Raw genomic sequence first — 16,527 nt, forward strand, 5'->3', positions numbered from 1 at the left:
ACCTTTCAAAGGTAAATATTAAGACATTTTTCTTAATAAAACTTGGTGGCTAAATTTCTACCTTTCATGATAGTTTTGAAAACTAAATGAGATAACGTGTTCAGCACTCAGCATTGTGAGTCAATAGTAAATGTTCAATGTATAGGAGTTATTGCTATCATTGCCATTAATAACAATCCTTACAACCCCCTCTGAAGTACAGCTGTTTAACGCTTCAAGCAGAAGAGAAAAAAAGCCAAATGGGGACTGACCACAAAACCCACGCCTTTTCTGTTGTTGTTTTATGCTGTCTGTTCCACATAACTTAACAAAATGAAATACAACTGTGGCTGCAACTTCATTAGCCCCAGAGAGGAGTAGTATTATTTTCCAAAAGTCATCCCTTTTTAGTGTAGGAATGCACTAGGTCAGGGGTCCCCAAACTACGGCCTGCGGGCCGCATGCGGCCCCCTGAGGCCATTTATCCGGCCCCCACCGCACTTCTGGAAGAAGCACCTCTTTCATTGGTGGTCATTGAGAGGAGCACATTGACCATCTCATTAGCCAAAAGCAAACCCATAGTTCCCATTGAAATATTGGTCAGTTTGTTGATTTAAATTTACTTGTTCTTTATTTTAAATATTGTATTTGTTCCCATTTTGTTTTTTTACTTTAAAATAAGATATGTGCAGTGTGCATAGGGATTTGTTCATAGTTTTTTTTATAGTCCGGCCCTCCAACGGTCTGAGGGACAGTGAACTGGCCCCCTGTGTAAAAAGTTTGGGGACCCCTGCACTAGGTAATATTGAAAGAATTTCTCTGCTTTGGCCGGGTAGCTTGGTTGGTTGGAGTGCTGTCATGATTCACCAAGTTTGCAGGTTTAATTCCCAGTCAGGGCACATACAAGAATCTCTCTTCCTTTCCTCTCTCTAAAAATTAATAAATAAAAATTTTAATAAAAAAGAATTTTTTGCCTGACCAGGTGGTGGCGCAGTGGATAGAGCGTCAGAATGGGATGCGGAAGACCCGAGGTTGCCAGCTTGAGCGCGGGCTCATCTAGTTTGAGCAAAGCTCACCAGCTTGGACCCAAGGTCGCTGGCTCGAGCAAGGGGTTACTCGGTCTGCTGCAGCCCCACGGTCAAGGCACATATGAGAAAGCAGTCAATGAACAACTAAGGTGTCACAATGAAAAACTGATGATTGATGCTTCTCATCTCTCTCCGTTCCTGTTTGTCCCTAATTATCCCTCTTTCTGACTCTCTGTCTCTGAAAAAGAAAAAAAGAATTTCTCATATTTGTACATCTTCATTTGTAAAACATGTTCACATTCTCTCATTGAATCCTCACATCTACCCTGTGAAGTGACAATGATAGCCAGCACTTACTGAACTCTATTCCATGCCCTGCACGAGGCTACAATCCCCCTAGATGTGTTAATTTATTTAATTTTCACAGATTCTACTAGGAAAGTAAATCTTCTCTTACAGCTATGGAACCTGCAGATCAAAGCTTAGCTAATTACCTAAGGTGATAGGCTTAGTACATGGTAAAGCTGAGATTCAAACCAGCCCTTCTGAGTCCAGAGCTCTCCCACGTCACCAGCATGTTACAGCAGACAGGTGGAGAGCTATAGATCAAGAATCTGATGCTTAGAAAGAATGACACGGCCCTGGCCGGTTGGCTCAGCGGTAGAGTGTTGGCCTGGTGTGCGGGGGACCCGGGTTCGATTCCCGGCCAGGGCACATAGGAGAAGCGCCCATTTGCTTCTCCACCCCTCCCCCTCCTTCCTCTCTGTCTCTCTCTTCCCCTCCTGCAGCCAAGGCTCCATTGGAGCAAAGATGGCCGGGGCGCTGGGGATGGCTCCTTGACCTCTGCCCCAGGCGCTAGAATGGCTCTGGTAGCGGCAAAGCGATGCCCCGGAGGGGCAGAGCATCACCCCTGGTGGGCGTGCCGGGTGGATCCCAGTCGGGCGCATGCGGGAGTCTGTCTGACTGTCTCTCCCCGTTTCCAGCTTCAGAAAAAAAAAAAAAAGAATGACACAGCATGGCCAATGAATGCATGCTAAAACTTGACCCCTGTTACTCTGGCTCCAAATTCATTGCTGTTTCTACTAAACTGCTTTAATCGCTTCTCAGTCTTTTGGCTAAGATCAAGTGTAGTATCTACTAAACTACTTTGCCTGTCTAGTTTTTTTGTGTTTTTTATTGGGCTAATAATTGAATTCATTTGCATTTTTGAAATATACACGAACTATATGACTAGAGAAAGAAGATATTCAGACCAAAAATATCCTGTGGGTATTTGTTTCTAGAACTACCTGACCATATAAAGCCCAGGACAATATTGCTGTGGCTCTTGTTTTGTCAGGAGAAAGAGGTGCCTCCAAAGGAATCCTAATGGATTCCTCAGAGGCTTTGGCCTCCCAGTCAGACGGCCCTTGTCACTGCTTCCAAAAGGACGTGTAAGTCTCCCTGCCTTGTAATTCCACCCCAGCTTCAGCCCCCACTCCATGACTTACCTCAGCTTCTGGGGCTGTCATTACTGACTTCCCAGCCCATAGTACCAGTAGCGAAGGGTCCTTAGGAGGAGTGGACAGTGGAGGGGGTAGGGATAGTTGATAGGTCAGAGTTCGTGCCCTAAGGGGCTCACAATCTGGTGGATGGCACCAGACATCAGAATAAAACATGCTTCCAGTCCGATGCCTGGTACAGAGTGGGCCCAAACCACAGAACAGACAGCTCCTCCTGGGGCAGGGAAGGCTTCCAGCAGAGGTCCTTTTACCCGTCTTCTTCTTGTTTTGTCCTGTTGCTTTTGTTTCCCTTCTGATGGCTTACAGGCAAATTTAATCAGCTTCTTCTTTTTTTGGTAATGATTTTTTTGTTTTGTTTTGTTTTGTATTTTTCTGAAGCTGGAAACGGGGATAGACAGTCAGACAGACTCTTGCATGCGCCAGACCGGGATCCACCCGGCACGCCCACCAGGGGGCGTCGCTCTGTCATGACCAGAGCCACTCCAGCACCTGGGGCAGAGGCCAAGGAGCCATCCCCAGCGCCCGGGCCATCTTTGCTCCAATGGAGCCTTGGCTGCGGGAGGGGAAGAGAGAGACAGAGAGGAAGGAGGGGGAGGGGTGGAGAAGCAGATGGGCGCCTCTCCTGTGTGCCCTGGCTGGGAATCGAACCCAGGACTTCTGCACGCCAGGCCGATGCTCTACTACTGAGCCAACCGGCCAGGGCCTGATTTCTTTTTTTTTATTTACAGAGACAGAGAGAGAGATAGATAGGAAGAGACAGGAAGGGAGAGAGATGAGAAGCATCGATTCTTCCTTGCGACACCTTAGTTGTTCATTGATTGCTTCTCATATGTGCCTTGGCCGGGGGGCTACAGCAGACCGAGCAACCCCTTGCTCAAGCCAGATGAGCCCATGCTCAGCTGGCGACCTCAGGGTCTCGAACTGGGGTCCTCTGCATCCCAGTCCAACGCTCTATCCACTGCGCCACCGCCTGATCAGGCTTTGGTAATGATTTTTTTTTTTTTTTCATTTTTCTGAAGCTGGAAACAGGGAGAGACAGTCAGACAGACTCCCTCATGCGCCTGACCGGGATCCACCTGGCACGCCCACCAGGGGCGACGCTCTGCCCACCAGGGGGTGATGCTCTGCCCATCCTGGGCGTCGCTATGTTGCGACCAGAGCCACTCTAGCGCCTGAGGCAGAGGCCACAGAGCCATCCCCAGCGCCCGGGCCATCTTTGCTCCAATGGAGCCTTGGCTGCGGGAGGGGAAGAGAGAGACAGAGAGGAAAGCACGGTGGAGGGGTGGAGAAGCAAATGGGCGCTTCTCCTGTGTGCCCTGGCCGGGAATCGAACCTGGTTCCTCCGCACGCTAGGCCGACGCTCTACCGCTGAGCCAACCGGCCAGGGCTGGTAATGATTTTTAACATGCATCTTTATACCATGAAAGTAGAAAAGGGTTTATTGCAGTGGATAAAGCGTCGACCTGGAAATGCTGAGGTCGCCGGTTCGAAACCCTGGGCTTGCCTGGTCAAGGCACATATGGGAGTTGATGCTTCCAGCTCCTCCCCCTTGTCTCTCTCTCCTCTCTGTCTCTCTCTGTCTCTCTCTCTCTCGTCTCTAAAATGAATAAATTTAAAAGAAAAAAAAAAGAAAAGGGTTTATTAAAAAAAACTTGAAATTCAGGATCAGAGAATTACAAAGAAAAAGTTACTCACCAGTAAAGCAGTATTCCTGTGACTCAGTAATATTCACTCTGTGTATTTCAGTTCATCTCCTAGTTCTCTTCACAGAGTATACACACGGATAGAGAGAGTATTTTATATATAAACATGATACCTAGCGTTTACATACAGCTAGTATGTTGTATTATATCTAAATATGTACACTGTAATGTTTTTATATAAATGCTATGCATTGTACACATAAATATACACCTCACACCCATTTACGCATATGTGGTTACATATATACTAACTATATATCATTATGAAAATGGGGCTGGACAGTTCATAACGTTGGCAACATTTTTACTCACCATATTCTCATGAACAGTTTTTGTCATTATATAACCGTTACAACATGATTTTTCCTGACCACATATGATGTACCATGATTTAATTAACCTATTGTTAAGCATATAGGTCATCTGTTTTCATTAATACGAATAAAATGCTTTGACATCCTGGTGTGTAACTAGAATCTGTAAAAATATTTGTTTCCTCCAGCATCTAGAAATGGAATAGCTGAGCCAGGGTTACCCTGGGGTTTCTCAGCCTCAGCATCATTGACAGTTTAGATCAAATACCTCTTGGGGGGAAGGGAAGGCTCTCTTCTGCATTATAGGATGTTTAGTGGCATCCCTGGTAGATGCCACTTAAAAGTCCTAGTCGCATTCCACCACTACCATCACCCCTAAGTCACAATCAGAAATGTCTCCATACATTGCTAAATGTCTCCTAGGAGGCAAAACTGCCCCTTGTTGAGAACCATTGGATCACACAGTTTATACTCCAGGAGGAGATTTTCTCCCTGTACCCTCCGTAATACTGGATATTACCAATTTAAAATCTTGGCCTACTTAAAAAAAAAAAAAAAAAAAAGTCTTTGCCTACTGAAAAAGAGGATTGAATTAGGGACGAGCAGTATCCCCATCAGTGTATTGTGAATACATGCTTGTGTAGTTTGATTTGTAATAAGCCATTATCTGATGACACGAGGTTCATAGTAAATGTCAGTATATGTTAGTGATTTCCTAGATTTTAGGTAGTTAACTTTTGAGGGGAAATATTATCTTAGGAAAATGGATGAGGGAGTTAGTGGATTTTTATGTGAAGTTCTCATGTCTTTTACCTGTTTTCCACAATTTCACTGGCATCATGCTTTAGTGCTTTATGTCTACTAATGTAACAAAAACTTGTTTTTCAGTTGTCAGTAATTTAGAAGGTAATTATGCCCATTGTTCCAGGATGGAATAATTTCTATGTAGTTTTCCTGCCTTATAAATGAAACTCTATGTGAAGAGCCCGTTTTCTGTGACTTGATTCCCTTACCTCCTTGGAAACTTTGTGCTTCTGTCTGTCAGCAGTGAGCCCAAAGAGATAATTGAGAAGTCCAAAACCCCAAGCCGGAGAAATTCCCGAACTGAAGAGCCAACTGTGGCTTCTGAAAGTGTGGAAAACGGACATCGGAAGAGGTCCTCTCGGCCTGCCTCGGCCTCCAGCTCTACTAAAGGTTAGCAGTGGGGGCGGTGCTGTTAGAGGGCAAATAGAAGAACGGGGCCTTATCAAAGCGCAGAGGACTTGGTCCTTCATCTTTACATCTGTTCCTTAGACTTGTCAAGTTACTTTGACTTCTGTTTGGTCTTTCCTTTATTTATTAGTTCATTTAACTGTGTGTTTTGTGTGTGTGTACACAAGAGCAACAAGCGCTGCTGGAAAAAAGAACATAACAAGGCAGATTGAGTCATTATCACTGTCTCAGAGAGGTCCTCAGTAATACGGCCCCGCCATCTTCCTGTGTTTTCGTAGTCAACTCTCTTCCCACTCTGCTGTTTTTAATTTTTTTTTTAATTTATTCATTTTAGAGAGGAGAGGGAGAGACAGAGGGAGAGAGAGAGGAGAGACAGAGAGAGAGAGAAGGGGGGGGAGCTGGAAGCATCAACTCCCATATGTGCCTTGACAAGGCAAGCCCAGGGTTTCGAACCGGTGACCTCAGCATTTCCAGGTCGATGCTTTATCCACTGCGCCACCACAGGTCAGGCCCCACTCTGCTGTTTTTAAATCTCCAGCACCTAGCCTGACCTGTGGTGGCTCAGTGGATAAAGCGTCGACCTGGAAATGCTGAGGTCGCTGGTTCAGAACCCTGGGCTTGCCTGGTCAAGGCACATATGGGAGTTGATGCTTCCAGCACCTCCCCCCTGTCTCTCTCTCTCCCTCTCTCCTCTCTAAAATGAATAAAATAAAATTTAAAAAATAAAAATAAAATAAAATAAATCTCCAGCACCTACCTTCTCTCCTTATTCTCAGCAGAGACTCCTACTTCTTCATGGAGAAAATACAACTCCCTCAACTCTCACTACCAAGACATAAATCTCCCAGTGTCCTCCTTTGCAGCTGACCCTCCTCAAGTCCACGGCCAATTCCTCCATTTGTGCCTTTGATCCCATCTTCTCTGACCCTCTCGAGACTGTTCTGTGACTGGTTTTCTCTTCTCTGTCTACTGTTACCTCCTTTCTGAGTTAAGTCTGCCCTTGGCTTCTGTGACCCAGACTCTAGATAGTTTTCTGGCTGTTGTGACTGCTCCTTCTCCATCTCTGCCCCCCAGACATTAGATGTTGGCCTTCCTCTGACTTTAATCCGGAGCTGTCTTTTTTCTTCAACTTAATATTTTCTCCCTAACTTACCCCATTTATGCCTCCGGTTCTTTAGTTACAGCTTTTCCCAGACCACTCATGAATTTATTTCTAGTACAGACCTCAAGAGATTTTAGACAACTGCATGTACATCCTTAACAGGACCTCAAACTCAACATGTCTAAAACTAGACTTGTGATTTTCACCCCCAATGTCAGGTGCTCTGCCATTGTTGCCCATCTCAGCAAATGGCACCACCATCTAGCTCTGAGGCAAGTCCTCCTTGGCACCTCTCTTCCTGACCCTCATACCCATCATAAGAAGCTTCTGATTTTATCTTAGGTGGCCCAGAGTCACCCACTTTTGCCATAGCCTAAACCCCTTCAATGATTTGCCATTTTATCCTTAGGAGTAAAGTCTTAAGAGTGTCAATATGGATCACAAGTTGTTATGGCCTGGCTCCTGTCAGCCTCCCTCAGCCTCATCTGACTTCCCTCAGCAACTCAGACATCCCAGCCTCATTCCTCTCATCACAGACCCGCGTATATGGCACCCCTATGTCAGGAAGTGTTCTTCCCTCTTCTGATGACCCCATGCTCAAGCCGAGTGAGCCTGCGCTCAAGCTGGCAACTTCAGAGTCCCAGATCGACACTCTATCTTCTGTGCCACCACCAGTCAGGCACTTTTTGAAGTTTTGAAGGGAAAAAGAGTTTTGCCTCTTTTTTTTTTTTTTTAAGTGAGACAGAGAGAGGAGCAGATAGGAAGGGAAAGAGATGAGAAGCATCAATGACATCTTAGTTGTTCATTGATTGCTTTCTCATATGTGCCCTGACCAGGAGGCTGCAGCTGAGCAAATGACCCCTTGCCAGTGACCTTGGGGTCAAGCCAGCAACCATGGGGTTATATCTATGATGCCACACTCAAGCCAGTGACCCTGTGCTCAAGCTGGCGACCTTGGGGTTTTGAACCTGGGTCCTCTGTGTCCCAGGCCGACATTTTATCCCCTGTGCCACCACCTGGTCAGGCTTACCTATTTTACTCATAAGATTTTGGTCATACCTGTGGTGGCACAGTGGATAAAGCGCCGACCTGGAACTCTGAGGTTACCGGTTCGAAACCCTGGGCTTGCCTGGTCAAGGCACATGGGAGTTGATGCTTCCTGCTCCTCTCCCCTTCTCTCTCTCTCTCTCTCTCTCTCTCTCTCTCTCTCTTCTCTAAAATGAGTAAATAAATACAAATAATTAAATTAAAAAAAAAAGATTTTGGTCATATATGTACAAACAAAATCAGAAATAGAATTTTTCACAAGAATTTTGAAAGCTAAGAACTATTATGAGTAGTTTATAAGGAGAAATATTGGTATTTTTGAATTATTGGGGAAATGGTGACATTAATCTTGTTCCTGCTCTGAGGACAGAGTTTGCTTGTGTCATGCTGGCCAAGGCCTCCTAGACTGCCAGATTGAAGCAGGTGCGGTGGATGATTTCTGGGCAAGGCCAGAGAGGCCCACATGGTTGATAGGTCACTTGCTAATCTGTTGTTTTGATTTTGATTGGTTGGCTTTCATACACGCACACACTTCTAATTACAAACACAGAAATTGTCTCCCACAAATCAGTGAACTTCTTTTTAAAATTAGACTTGATCAGAAGTGTTGTTTACAAGTACACAAATGAGTAGTTCCACCCTGGCATGATGAGTTCTCCATTAACACAGAAATTATTTGTTTTTAGTTTGCTTTCTCATTTTTTATTTACTCTTCTGTGTATAATTTTTTTTTACAGAGACAGGGAGAGAGAGCCAGAGACAGGGACAGACAGGGACAGACAGACAGTATGGGAGAGAGATGAGAAACATCAATTCTTTGTTGCAGCACCTTAGTTGTTCATTGACTGCTTCGAACCTGGGTCCTCCACATCCCAATCCAACATTCTATTCACTACGCCACCGCCTGGTCAGGCTGTGTATAATTTTTTTATATTTATTAACTTTTTAGAAAGAGGAGAGAAAGAGAATGGGGGGTGGGGTGCAGAGGATCAGGAAGCGTCAACTCTTAGTAGTTGCTTCTCATTTGTGCCTTGACTCGATAAGCCCGGGGTTTTGAACCAACGACCTCAGCGTTCCAGGTCGACACTTTATCCACTGTGCCACCACAGATCAGACATTCTGTGGATAATTTTGTGTTATATTTTCTTTTTTTTTTAATTAAATTTAATTGATGTTTTATCCATTACGCCACACAGGTCAGGCATTGTATTATATTTTCAACTAGAGAAAAGGATCAGTAGTTAAAAACATGAAGTTCAATGAATAAGTTAGAAACCAGAGAAAATAGGCTAATATGAGGGAAGTTCATAGCAACCTATAATCAGCAGCAGCTGTGGGTGTTCCTGGTGTGGGGAGGCTAAGATGCCTCTGACAGCAAAGGGGGGTGAGAGCCCTACCCTACCCACAGCCAGCCAGTTGAGAAGCAAGCATGAAAAACATGGAGTGTATGCCTTCGCTGGTTAGTGCAGTTAGAGTGTCATCCGGAAACAACACGCTTCCCTGGTCGGGGCGCATGCGGGAAGCAACCAGTGAATGCACAAATAAGTAGAACAGCAAATGAATGTTCCTCTCCCCCCATCCCTCTCTCCTTTCTTCTGTCTCTCTACAAGCAATCAATTAATAAAAAACCAAACACAGAATATGGAGATATACTTAAAACAGAAGTGTTGTTATTGTAGAATGCAAATGAGCAGACATAATTAGATACATCTTACGGGAGCAAACCCTGAACAATAACTGCCTGAAACTGCACTTATGACATCATTTAGAAACCAGCCGTGCAATTGTGGAAGAACATTTTCAGAATTTTTTTTTGCAATTAAATAGAAATCTTGGCTAGAAATAGTATAGTAAAAAGCATGATGAAGTGAGCCAAGTCAAGGCCAATTTCTAAAATGCCTCAGAGGTGAAGCCAACCTACTAGAAGATTTAATAGAACCTTTTAGATTTGGCCAGATTTGATTAAAGTCAAAATGAGGCAGCCAGGCTGAAAAAATGCCCTCATCAAATTACAAATTTAAATGGACAACCACCTGAAAGACTGCTACTGACCCAGTTTTTTACCATTATAGTTGGTTCTAAAACATGAGTATATAAATGATGTAACTCCACTATTAGTTTTTTGAACTATTTGTATATCTACCTTTACATTAATTTGTAAGATCCTTGATGGTTTAAAAAAACTGAGAATTTTTAAACAATATATGTGTTGGTTTTTTGTCAGTATGATATCGTGGGGGCTTGGGACTGCAGGTAAGCTTGGCAGCCTTTAGGAAAAGGCTGATCGGCCCTGGCCGGTTGGCTCAGCGGTAGAGCGTCGGCCTAGCGTGCGGAGGACCCGGGTTCGATTCCCGGCCAGGGCACATAGGAGAAGCGCCCATTTGCTTCTCCACCCCTCCGCCGCGCTTTCCTCTCTGTCTCTCTCTTCCCCTCCCGCAGCCAAGGCTCCATTGGAGCAAAGATGGCCCGGGCGCTGGGCATGGCTCTGTGGCCTCTGCCTCAGGCGCTAGAGTGGCTCTGGTCGCAATATGGCAACGCCCAGGATGGGCAGATCATCGCCCCCTGGGGGGCAGAGCACCGCCCCTGGTGGGTGTGCCGGGTGGATCCCGGTCGGGCGCATGCGGGAGTCTGTCTGACTGTCTCTCCCTGTTTCCAGCTTCAGAAAAATGAAAAAAAAAAAAAAAAAAAGAAAAAAAAAAAAAAAAAAAAGGAAAAGGCTGATGCACGCCCTGAAATGTACCAGCAGTCACCTAGAATGCCTTACCGTAGAGTTTGCCTCTAGTTCTCTTACTGTGTTCAGTGAAGTAGTAAAAGTGGTAACATTTGGGGGAAGTATAGAATTGAATCACAAAACAAAAACCTCATCTTTTCAGGAAGATTTATAAAGACATTAATAGTGAGTTTGGCCTGACCAGGCGGTGGTGCAGTGGATGGAGCATCAGACTGGAATGCAGAGGACCCAGGTTTGAGACCCTGAGGTCACCAGCTTGAGCGCGGGCTCATCTGGTTTGAGCAAGGCTCACCAGCTTGGACCCAAGGTCACTGGCTCAGCTGGAGCCCCACGGTCAAGGCACATATGAGAAAGCAGTCAGTGAACAACTAAGGTGCTGCAACAAAGAATTGATGCTTCTCATCTCTCTCCCTTCCTGTCTGTCTGTCCCTATCTGTCCCTCTCTCTGTCTCTGACACACACACACACTCACAAAGTGAGTTTGTTCTATCACCCAGATTGGCTAGATTTATCCAGGGAGGGTTATAAAAGACTGCACAATCAGGTTGCTATGTTATTTTTCCTCATGGAAGTATAAAGGTGTACCCTGCCCCACCACTCCCATCCGCTACCCTGCTACCGAAAAGATGAGTTTTTGTAGTTTCTAGCACAGATCATGTGTTTACTCACGGCCCCACTCATTGATTCATCCTCAGAAGCGAGGCAGCCTGCCAGATCTTGGAGCAGTAACAGATGGAAGGGGGGGGAAGCCTAGGGTTGTTTATCCCCCCCAACTCTTGACCTCTCTTCCAGCCACATATGTGTGTGTCAGATACACCACTTGATCCTTCATATCCAAACAAAGGAGAAGCTTCCAAAGTTGGCCTAATTAATCGACATTTTTCTAAGGATAAACAGTCAAGACAAAACTCTGTATTTTTACTGCAAATGACACATTTGCTACAGGGAAAATCAAGGCTGAGTATTAGAAGTAAAAGTTGATTATGAGGAGTTTTGGTTGTGAGAGACTTAATTTACATGCAGTTAAAATGAACCCCATTATCAACATCCTGTCAGATTAACTGTTTTCTGATTAGCAAAAGACTAATGAGAAATCAGACAGATTCTACCCAATGACACAAGCAACATGGCCTACTAGCAAGAAAATAATTTCAAAATGTGACATGTTGACATTTCCAACAGCAGAAACCCCAAAACATTGCATAGGTCACTTCTGAGGAAGTCATGGAAGCCTCACTTCTTAGCAATTATTATAGCTAACAGAACAGCAAAATTTTTGCTTTTTGCACCTACCTTTTGAGTCTGGATTTTCAAAATATTATGATACAAAAGAGAGAAGAAAATCACTTAGAACACTGAATCTAACCTGCATCAGAAAATTAAGCCTAGTTCCCTGAAATGGATAAATCTGACTTATTTTACACTTAATGTGTTAAGATAGGATTTTTTTTCTCCTGTATAGGAAGTAATTTTAAAAATACTGTTTTCAGCCTGACCTGTGGTGGCGCAGTGGATAAAAACGTCGACCTGGAAATGCTGAGGTCGCCGGTTCGAAACCCTGGGCTTGCCTGGTCAAGGCACATATGGGAGTTGATGCTTCCAGCTCCTCCCCCTGTCTCTCTCTCTCCCTCTCTCTGTCCTTTCTAAAAATGAATAAATAAAAAATAATAATAAAAGTTCTTTAAAAAAAAAAAAAAATACTGTTTTCATATTAAAACCAAAGTATCTACTATGGAACAGCATGAAGAATGAGGGTAAGTTTTTTTTGTTTGTTTTTTTTTTTTTTTTTCATTTTTCTGAAGCTGGAAACGGGGAGAGACAGTCAGACAGACTCCCGCATGCGCCCGACCGGGATCCACCCGGCACGCCCACCATGGGGCGACGCTCTGCCCACCAGGGGGCGATGCTCTGCCCATCCTGGGCGTCGCCATATTGCGACCAGAGCCACTCTAGCGCCTGGGGCAGAGGCCACAGAGCCATCCCCAGCGCCCGGGCCATCTTTGCTCCAATGGAGCCTTGGCTGCGGGAGGGGAAGAGAGAGACAGAGAGGAAAGTGCGGCGGAGGGGTGGAGAAGCAAATGGGCGCTTCTCCTGTGTGCCCTGGCCGGGAATCGAACCCGGGTCCTCCGCACGCTAGGCCGACGCTCTACCGCTGAGCCAACCGGCCAGGGCCTGAGGGTAAATTTTTAAGATCAATATAAGATTTTAAACATTTACATTTGGAGAGCAAACTATTCATTGTACTCTGCTGTAAGAAACTTGTGCGGAAAGTATTTTAGAGACGTGGTTTAAATACGAGATGATTGGATTAATTCAAGGCGCTATAATATAAAAGGAATTAAAAGAATTAAAACACACTCATTCCCCTTTATGTCATTGTTACCCCACGTGTAAATGGCTCAGTTCCTGCACCTCTAACAGGACTCTCGGGCTCACCTGGACTCAGAGCAGGCTCTGGCTTGCTCTGAATTGCTCTCATGCATGTATGTATCCACAGCCATGATATACTTGGGTAGGCCACAGTAAACACTTGTTGACCAAGAGTCATGGTCATGTTATTTAGAAACTTAGACTATAACATGGCAAAAAGAGTTCCCTATTGCAAAACAATCACTTGGTTCCAGAGGGATCCAAAGGCTAATTTTTGCACTCCGGCTTTATTTACTCACTTGCTTGTAGCATTGCTCATTGATTTCTCATCAAAAGCATGGTCAGTCTCTCCATCATGTCCTTCCATGATGAAAACTGGTGATGAGGTGTGTGGCCTTCATTGCCTAGCTAAAGCAGCTGTCCCCATCCTGCCACTTTTTCCAACCAAGCAAGTGTGCTTCATCTGCCGCTGCCTGTATCACATTTCCCCAATTGCCAGGCCCTCGCACACAAGCCCCGAGACCCTCTGCACACAAGAGCCCCTCCCGAGGCCCTTAGACTGACTCAGACCCAGTAGTGCTCCACGTAGGTCAGCTCGTGTTCTCGCGGACTGCCTAAAGACGTGGCTGTGAAGTGACCTCGGCTGAACATGTCCTCCCTCTCCTCCCACAGACATGACCAGTGCGGTGCAATCCAAGCGAAGAAAATCCAAGTAAACAAGCTGGACAGCGACTTGATACTTGTAAATGTGTGTGAATTTTACAAAAAGCAATTTTGAGCTGTGACTTTTTAAAATCCATTTCTGTACAGCTAGTCATTTTAATAATGTGGCCCTTTCCTAGTCCCTGCAGACTGTTTTGTAAAGTGCAATGAGGAAAGCAGAGTTGTTGAACCCTTTTGGTGTTGATGAAGTTCAAGGTTTCTAAAATGTTGCCATGTATTGAGGAGCTAATGCGATTATGTTATTAGTTTTCACATTTCCTAAGCAGCCTAGAGTACAGGGTGAGCATTTTTAGATCTTCTAATGATGTATTGTGCTGTGGAAGTACTGTGTGAATAGCAGTAGTGGGGGCAAAAGAAATCTTCTTTGAAAATGTTGTAAATAATTTTATTATATAGTGTTTTGGATGTATTTGTTGTAGAAATGGACCAGTGAATAAAAAGAATCTAAGGATTTGTACAATGTGAAATACTGAATGTGTTAAATAAATGTCATTGTCTTAGAACATAAATATATGTTATTGGCAGGGGATTATTGGATAAGCAAGCTCTTTCCTTTGGGTCATAAAGGAACAGGACAGCCTTCTTTGTGAATTAGAATCCCATCTTGTCCTGACCGCACATGAGATGCACCTGGCAAGTTGAGGAAAATGCATATTCTTGCTCACTCAACTCATCCATGGCCTTGAAGAAACTAGCCCTTTGCAACACTATACTGGGCGCTTTACATGTTGGTCACATTTCTTTTCATTGCAAATACCAATTTAGAGAGGATCAAAGGCCACCCAGGATTTTCTAGGGACAGGAAGTCATCAGCAACCCAGACACCACTTTTTCCCCCCTTATATTGGGTTGGGGAATAAGTTCGTAGCGTTTTTATATTTTCTTTATTTTACAACGATTTGTTTGCTGTTTGGCAAAGGGTAAGTATTCATTCGATAAAACTCTTTCTGCTCTACAAAACTATGTTAATTGTATTTTTGAGTTAATTTTTTATTATTTTTGAGGCTTAGAAATGGAATACCCAGGAGGCAAAAATCAACATTTTCGACACCTGCTCTTCTTTGCTTTTCATCGAGGTCAAAAAGCTGCCGAAGCAGCCCGGGACATTTGCGACGTGTATGGAGAAGGTGTCATAGGTGAGTCTACAGCACGGAAATGGTTTGCAAAGTTCAAAAATGGTGACTTTGACGTTGATGACACGTCCCGCAGCGGAAGGCCTTCTGAATTCGATGAAGAACGTCTCAAATCACTTTTGAAGGAGAATGGTCGCCAAACCAGTCGTGAATTGGCGGAAAAAATGAACTGCGATCATAAAACGATTCTCAATCACCTTCATTCAATGGGATTTACTGAAAAATTGGGAGCCTGGGTGCCTCACGAGCTCAACGAAAAAAACAAAGAAAGTCGCCTTCAAATTGCTTCTCAGCATCTCGCCCGCCATCGAGCAACACGCGGTCATAAACAGTGCTTTTTGTACTGAATCGTCACGGGAGATGAGAAATTGTGCCTATACATCAATATGAAGCAAAGAAAGGAGTGGGTGGCTCCAGGAGATACGCCAAAGCTGAGAGTCAAGCCGGACCTTCATCCAAAGAAGATCATGATATGTGTTTGGTGGGACTGGGAGGGCACGGTGCACTGGGAAATGCTCGAAAAGAATGGCACGGTCAACAAGGAGCTCTACATTGCCCAGCTACACCGCGTGAATGAGGCTATTCGACTGAAAAGACCTGATCGACATGGTCAAACCATACTCCTTCACGACAACGCCAGGCCCCATGTTGCACAAGTCGTCAAAGCCCACTCCAAGAGCTCGAATGGGAGGTCCTTCAGCATCCGCCGTACTCTCCGGACCTTGCACCGACCGATTACCATCTTTTCCGCTCCCTGTCAAACCATTTGAAGGACATTACCTTCGATAACAAAGAGGTCCTTAAAAACTGGCTCAACAACTTCTTTGACACCAGACCAGGCGATTTTTTGGCGGAACGGCATCAACAAATTGGTCGAGAGGTGGGAAGAGGTTGTAAACAGCAACGGCGAATATATAATTGATTAACTTATTGATATAATTATTGCTTTTTGTTTAAATAAAAGTCTTCGGTAAAAACGCTACGAACTTATTCCCCAACTCAATACAACTGCTTCTCTGGGCGTACGATGGATTGCTCCAAAACAACTGTTTATACCTCCATTCAAGAGATAAGCCCAGCCTGACCAGCAAAATTCTTTGTAAGTGTCAAGAATCGAGCCCAGTTTAGGTCAGCTCTCCACCTTCAGTCCAGTTCTGTGGTTACATGGGCAGTTCCCAAGTAAAAGCAGTCAGTATGTGCTATACAGTTCAAAGCTGTGCACTGTATTCCACTCTGTGGCTACCCTGTAACTCATCTGCCTCAGGCTTAGGAGTGATTGTCAACATGGCCAGGTTTTTCCCTTTCTGTCTTCATTTCCTACCTAAAAATCTGTAGTCTTCAAACCAGCTGCTTCTGCTCCCATCCTACCCTGCTACCTTCAAGGAACTAGATGTGTGGGGCCCTGTCCTTGTCTTGGCCTGAGTCTCAGCCTTCTGCTGGGTCTCCTACAGCTAGACATATATTCCTTCCTTCCCCTGCAATTTCTCCTTACCTGTGCCATAATCCAATGCCTGAGACCAAAAAGATGAGTTAGAGATTCTGTCATGCTCTTATTCTCATCTCTCTTTCAACCGTCATATTATAAGGATCTTCTAAACGTAGTTATGAGTCAGATCCCACACTATTTTCCCAGCAAGCTTATCTACCTTCTTCCTTCCCTTCTGACACACAACCACCACCAAA

The 16,527-nt window shown here is 44.7% G+C and overlaps 1 protein-coding gene and 1 pseudogene across 12 annotated transcripts in view; both read left to right on the top strand.

Moving 5' to 3' along the window:
- NCOA6 (nuclear receptor coactivator 6) overlaps positions 1 to 15,500 on the top strand; it is an 81,842-nt gene extending 66,342 nt beyond the window's left edge. For 8 of the 12 annotated variants that reach the window (XM_066384018.1, XM_066384016.1, XM_066384027.1 and 5 more), the window contains 2 exons: positions 5,572 to 5,720; positions 14,716 to 15,500. In XM_066384018.1, coding sequence (XP_066240115.1) covers positions 5,572 to 5,720; positions 14,716 to 15,191 — 625 coding nt within the window. In that variant the 3' untranslated portion in view covers positions 15,192 to 15,500. Of the gene's footprint in view, positions 1 to 5,571; positions 5,721 to 13,660; positions 14,632 to 14,715 lie in introns of all 12 variants that reach the window. The other 4 variants (XR_010751461.1, XM_066384025.1, XM_066384026.1 and 1 more) reach the window with 4 other exon arrangements.
- Positions 2,103 to 2,251, top strand: LOC136407211 (U2 spliceosomal RNA; annotated as a pseudogene).
- Positions 15,501 to 16,527: the final 1,027 nt, after the last annotated feature.

Source organism: Saccopteryx leptura, chromosome 5 (genome assembly GCF_036850995.1).
Source record: "Saccopteryx leptura isolate mSacLep1 chromosome 5, mSacLep1_pri_phased_curated, whole genome shotgun sequence".
NCBI classification, from domain to species: Eukaryota; Metazoa; Chordata; class Mammalia; order Chiroptera; family Emballonuridae; genus Saccopteryx; species Saccopteryx leptura.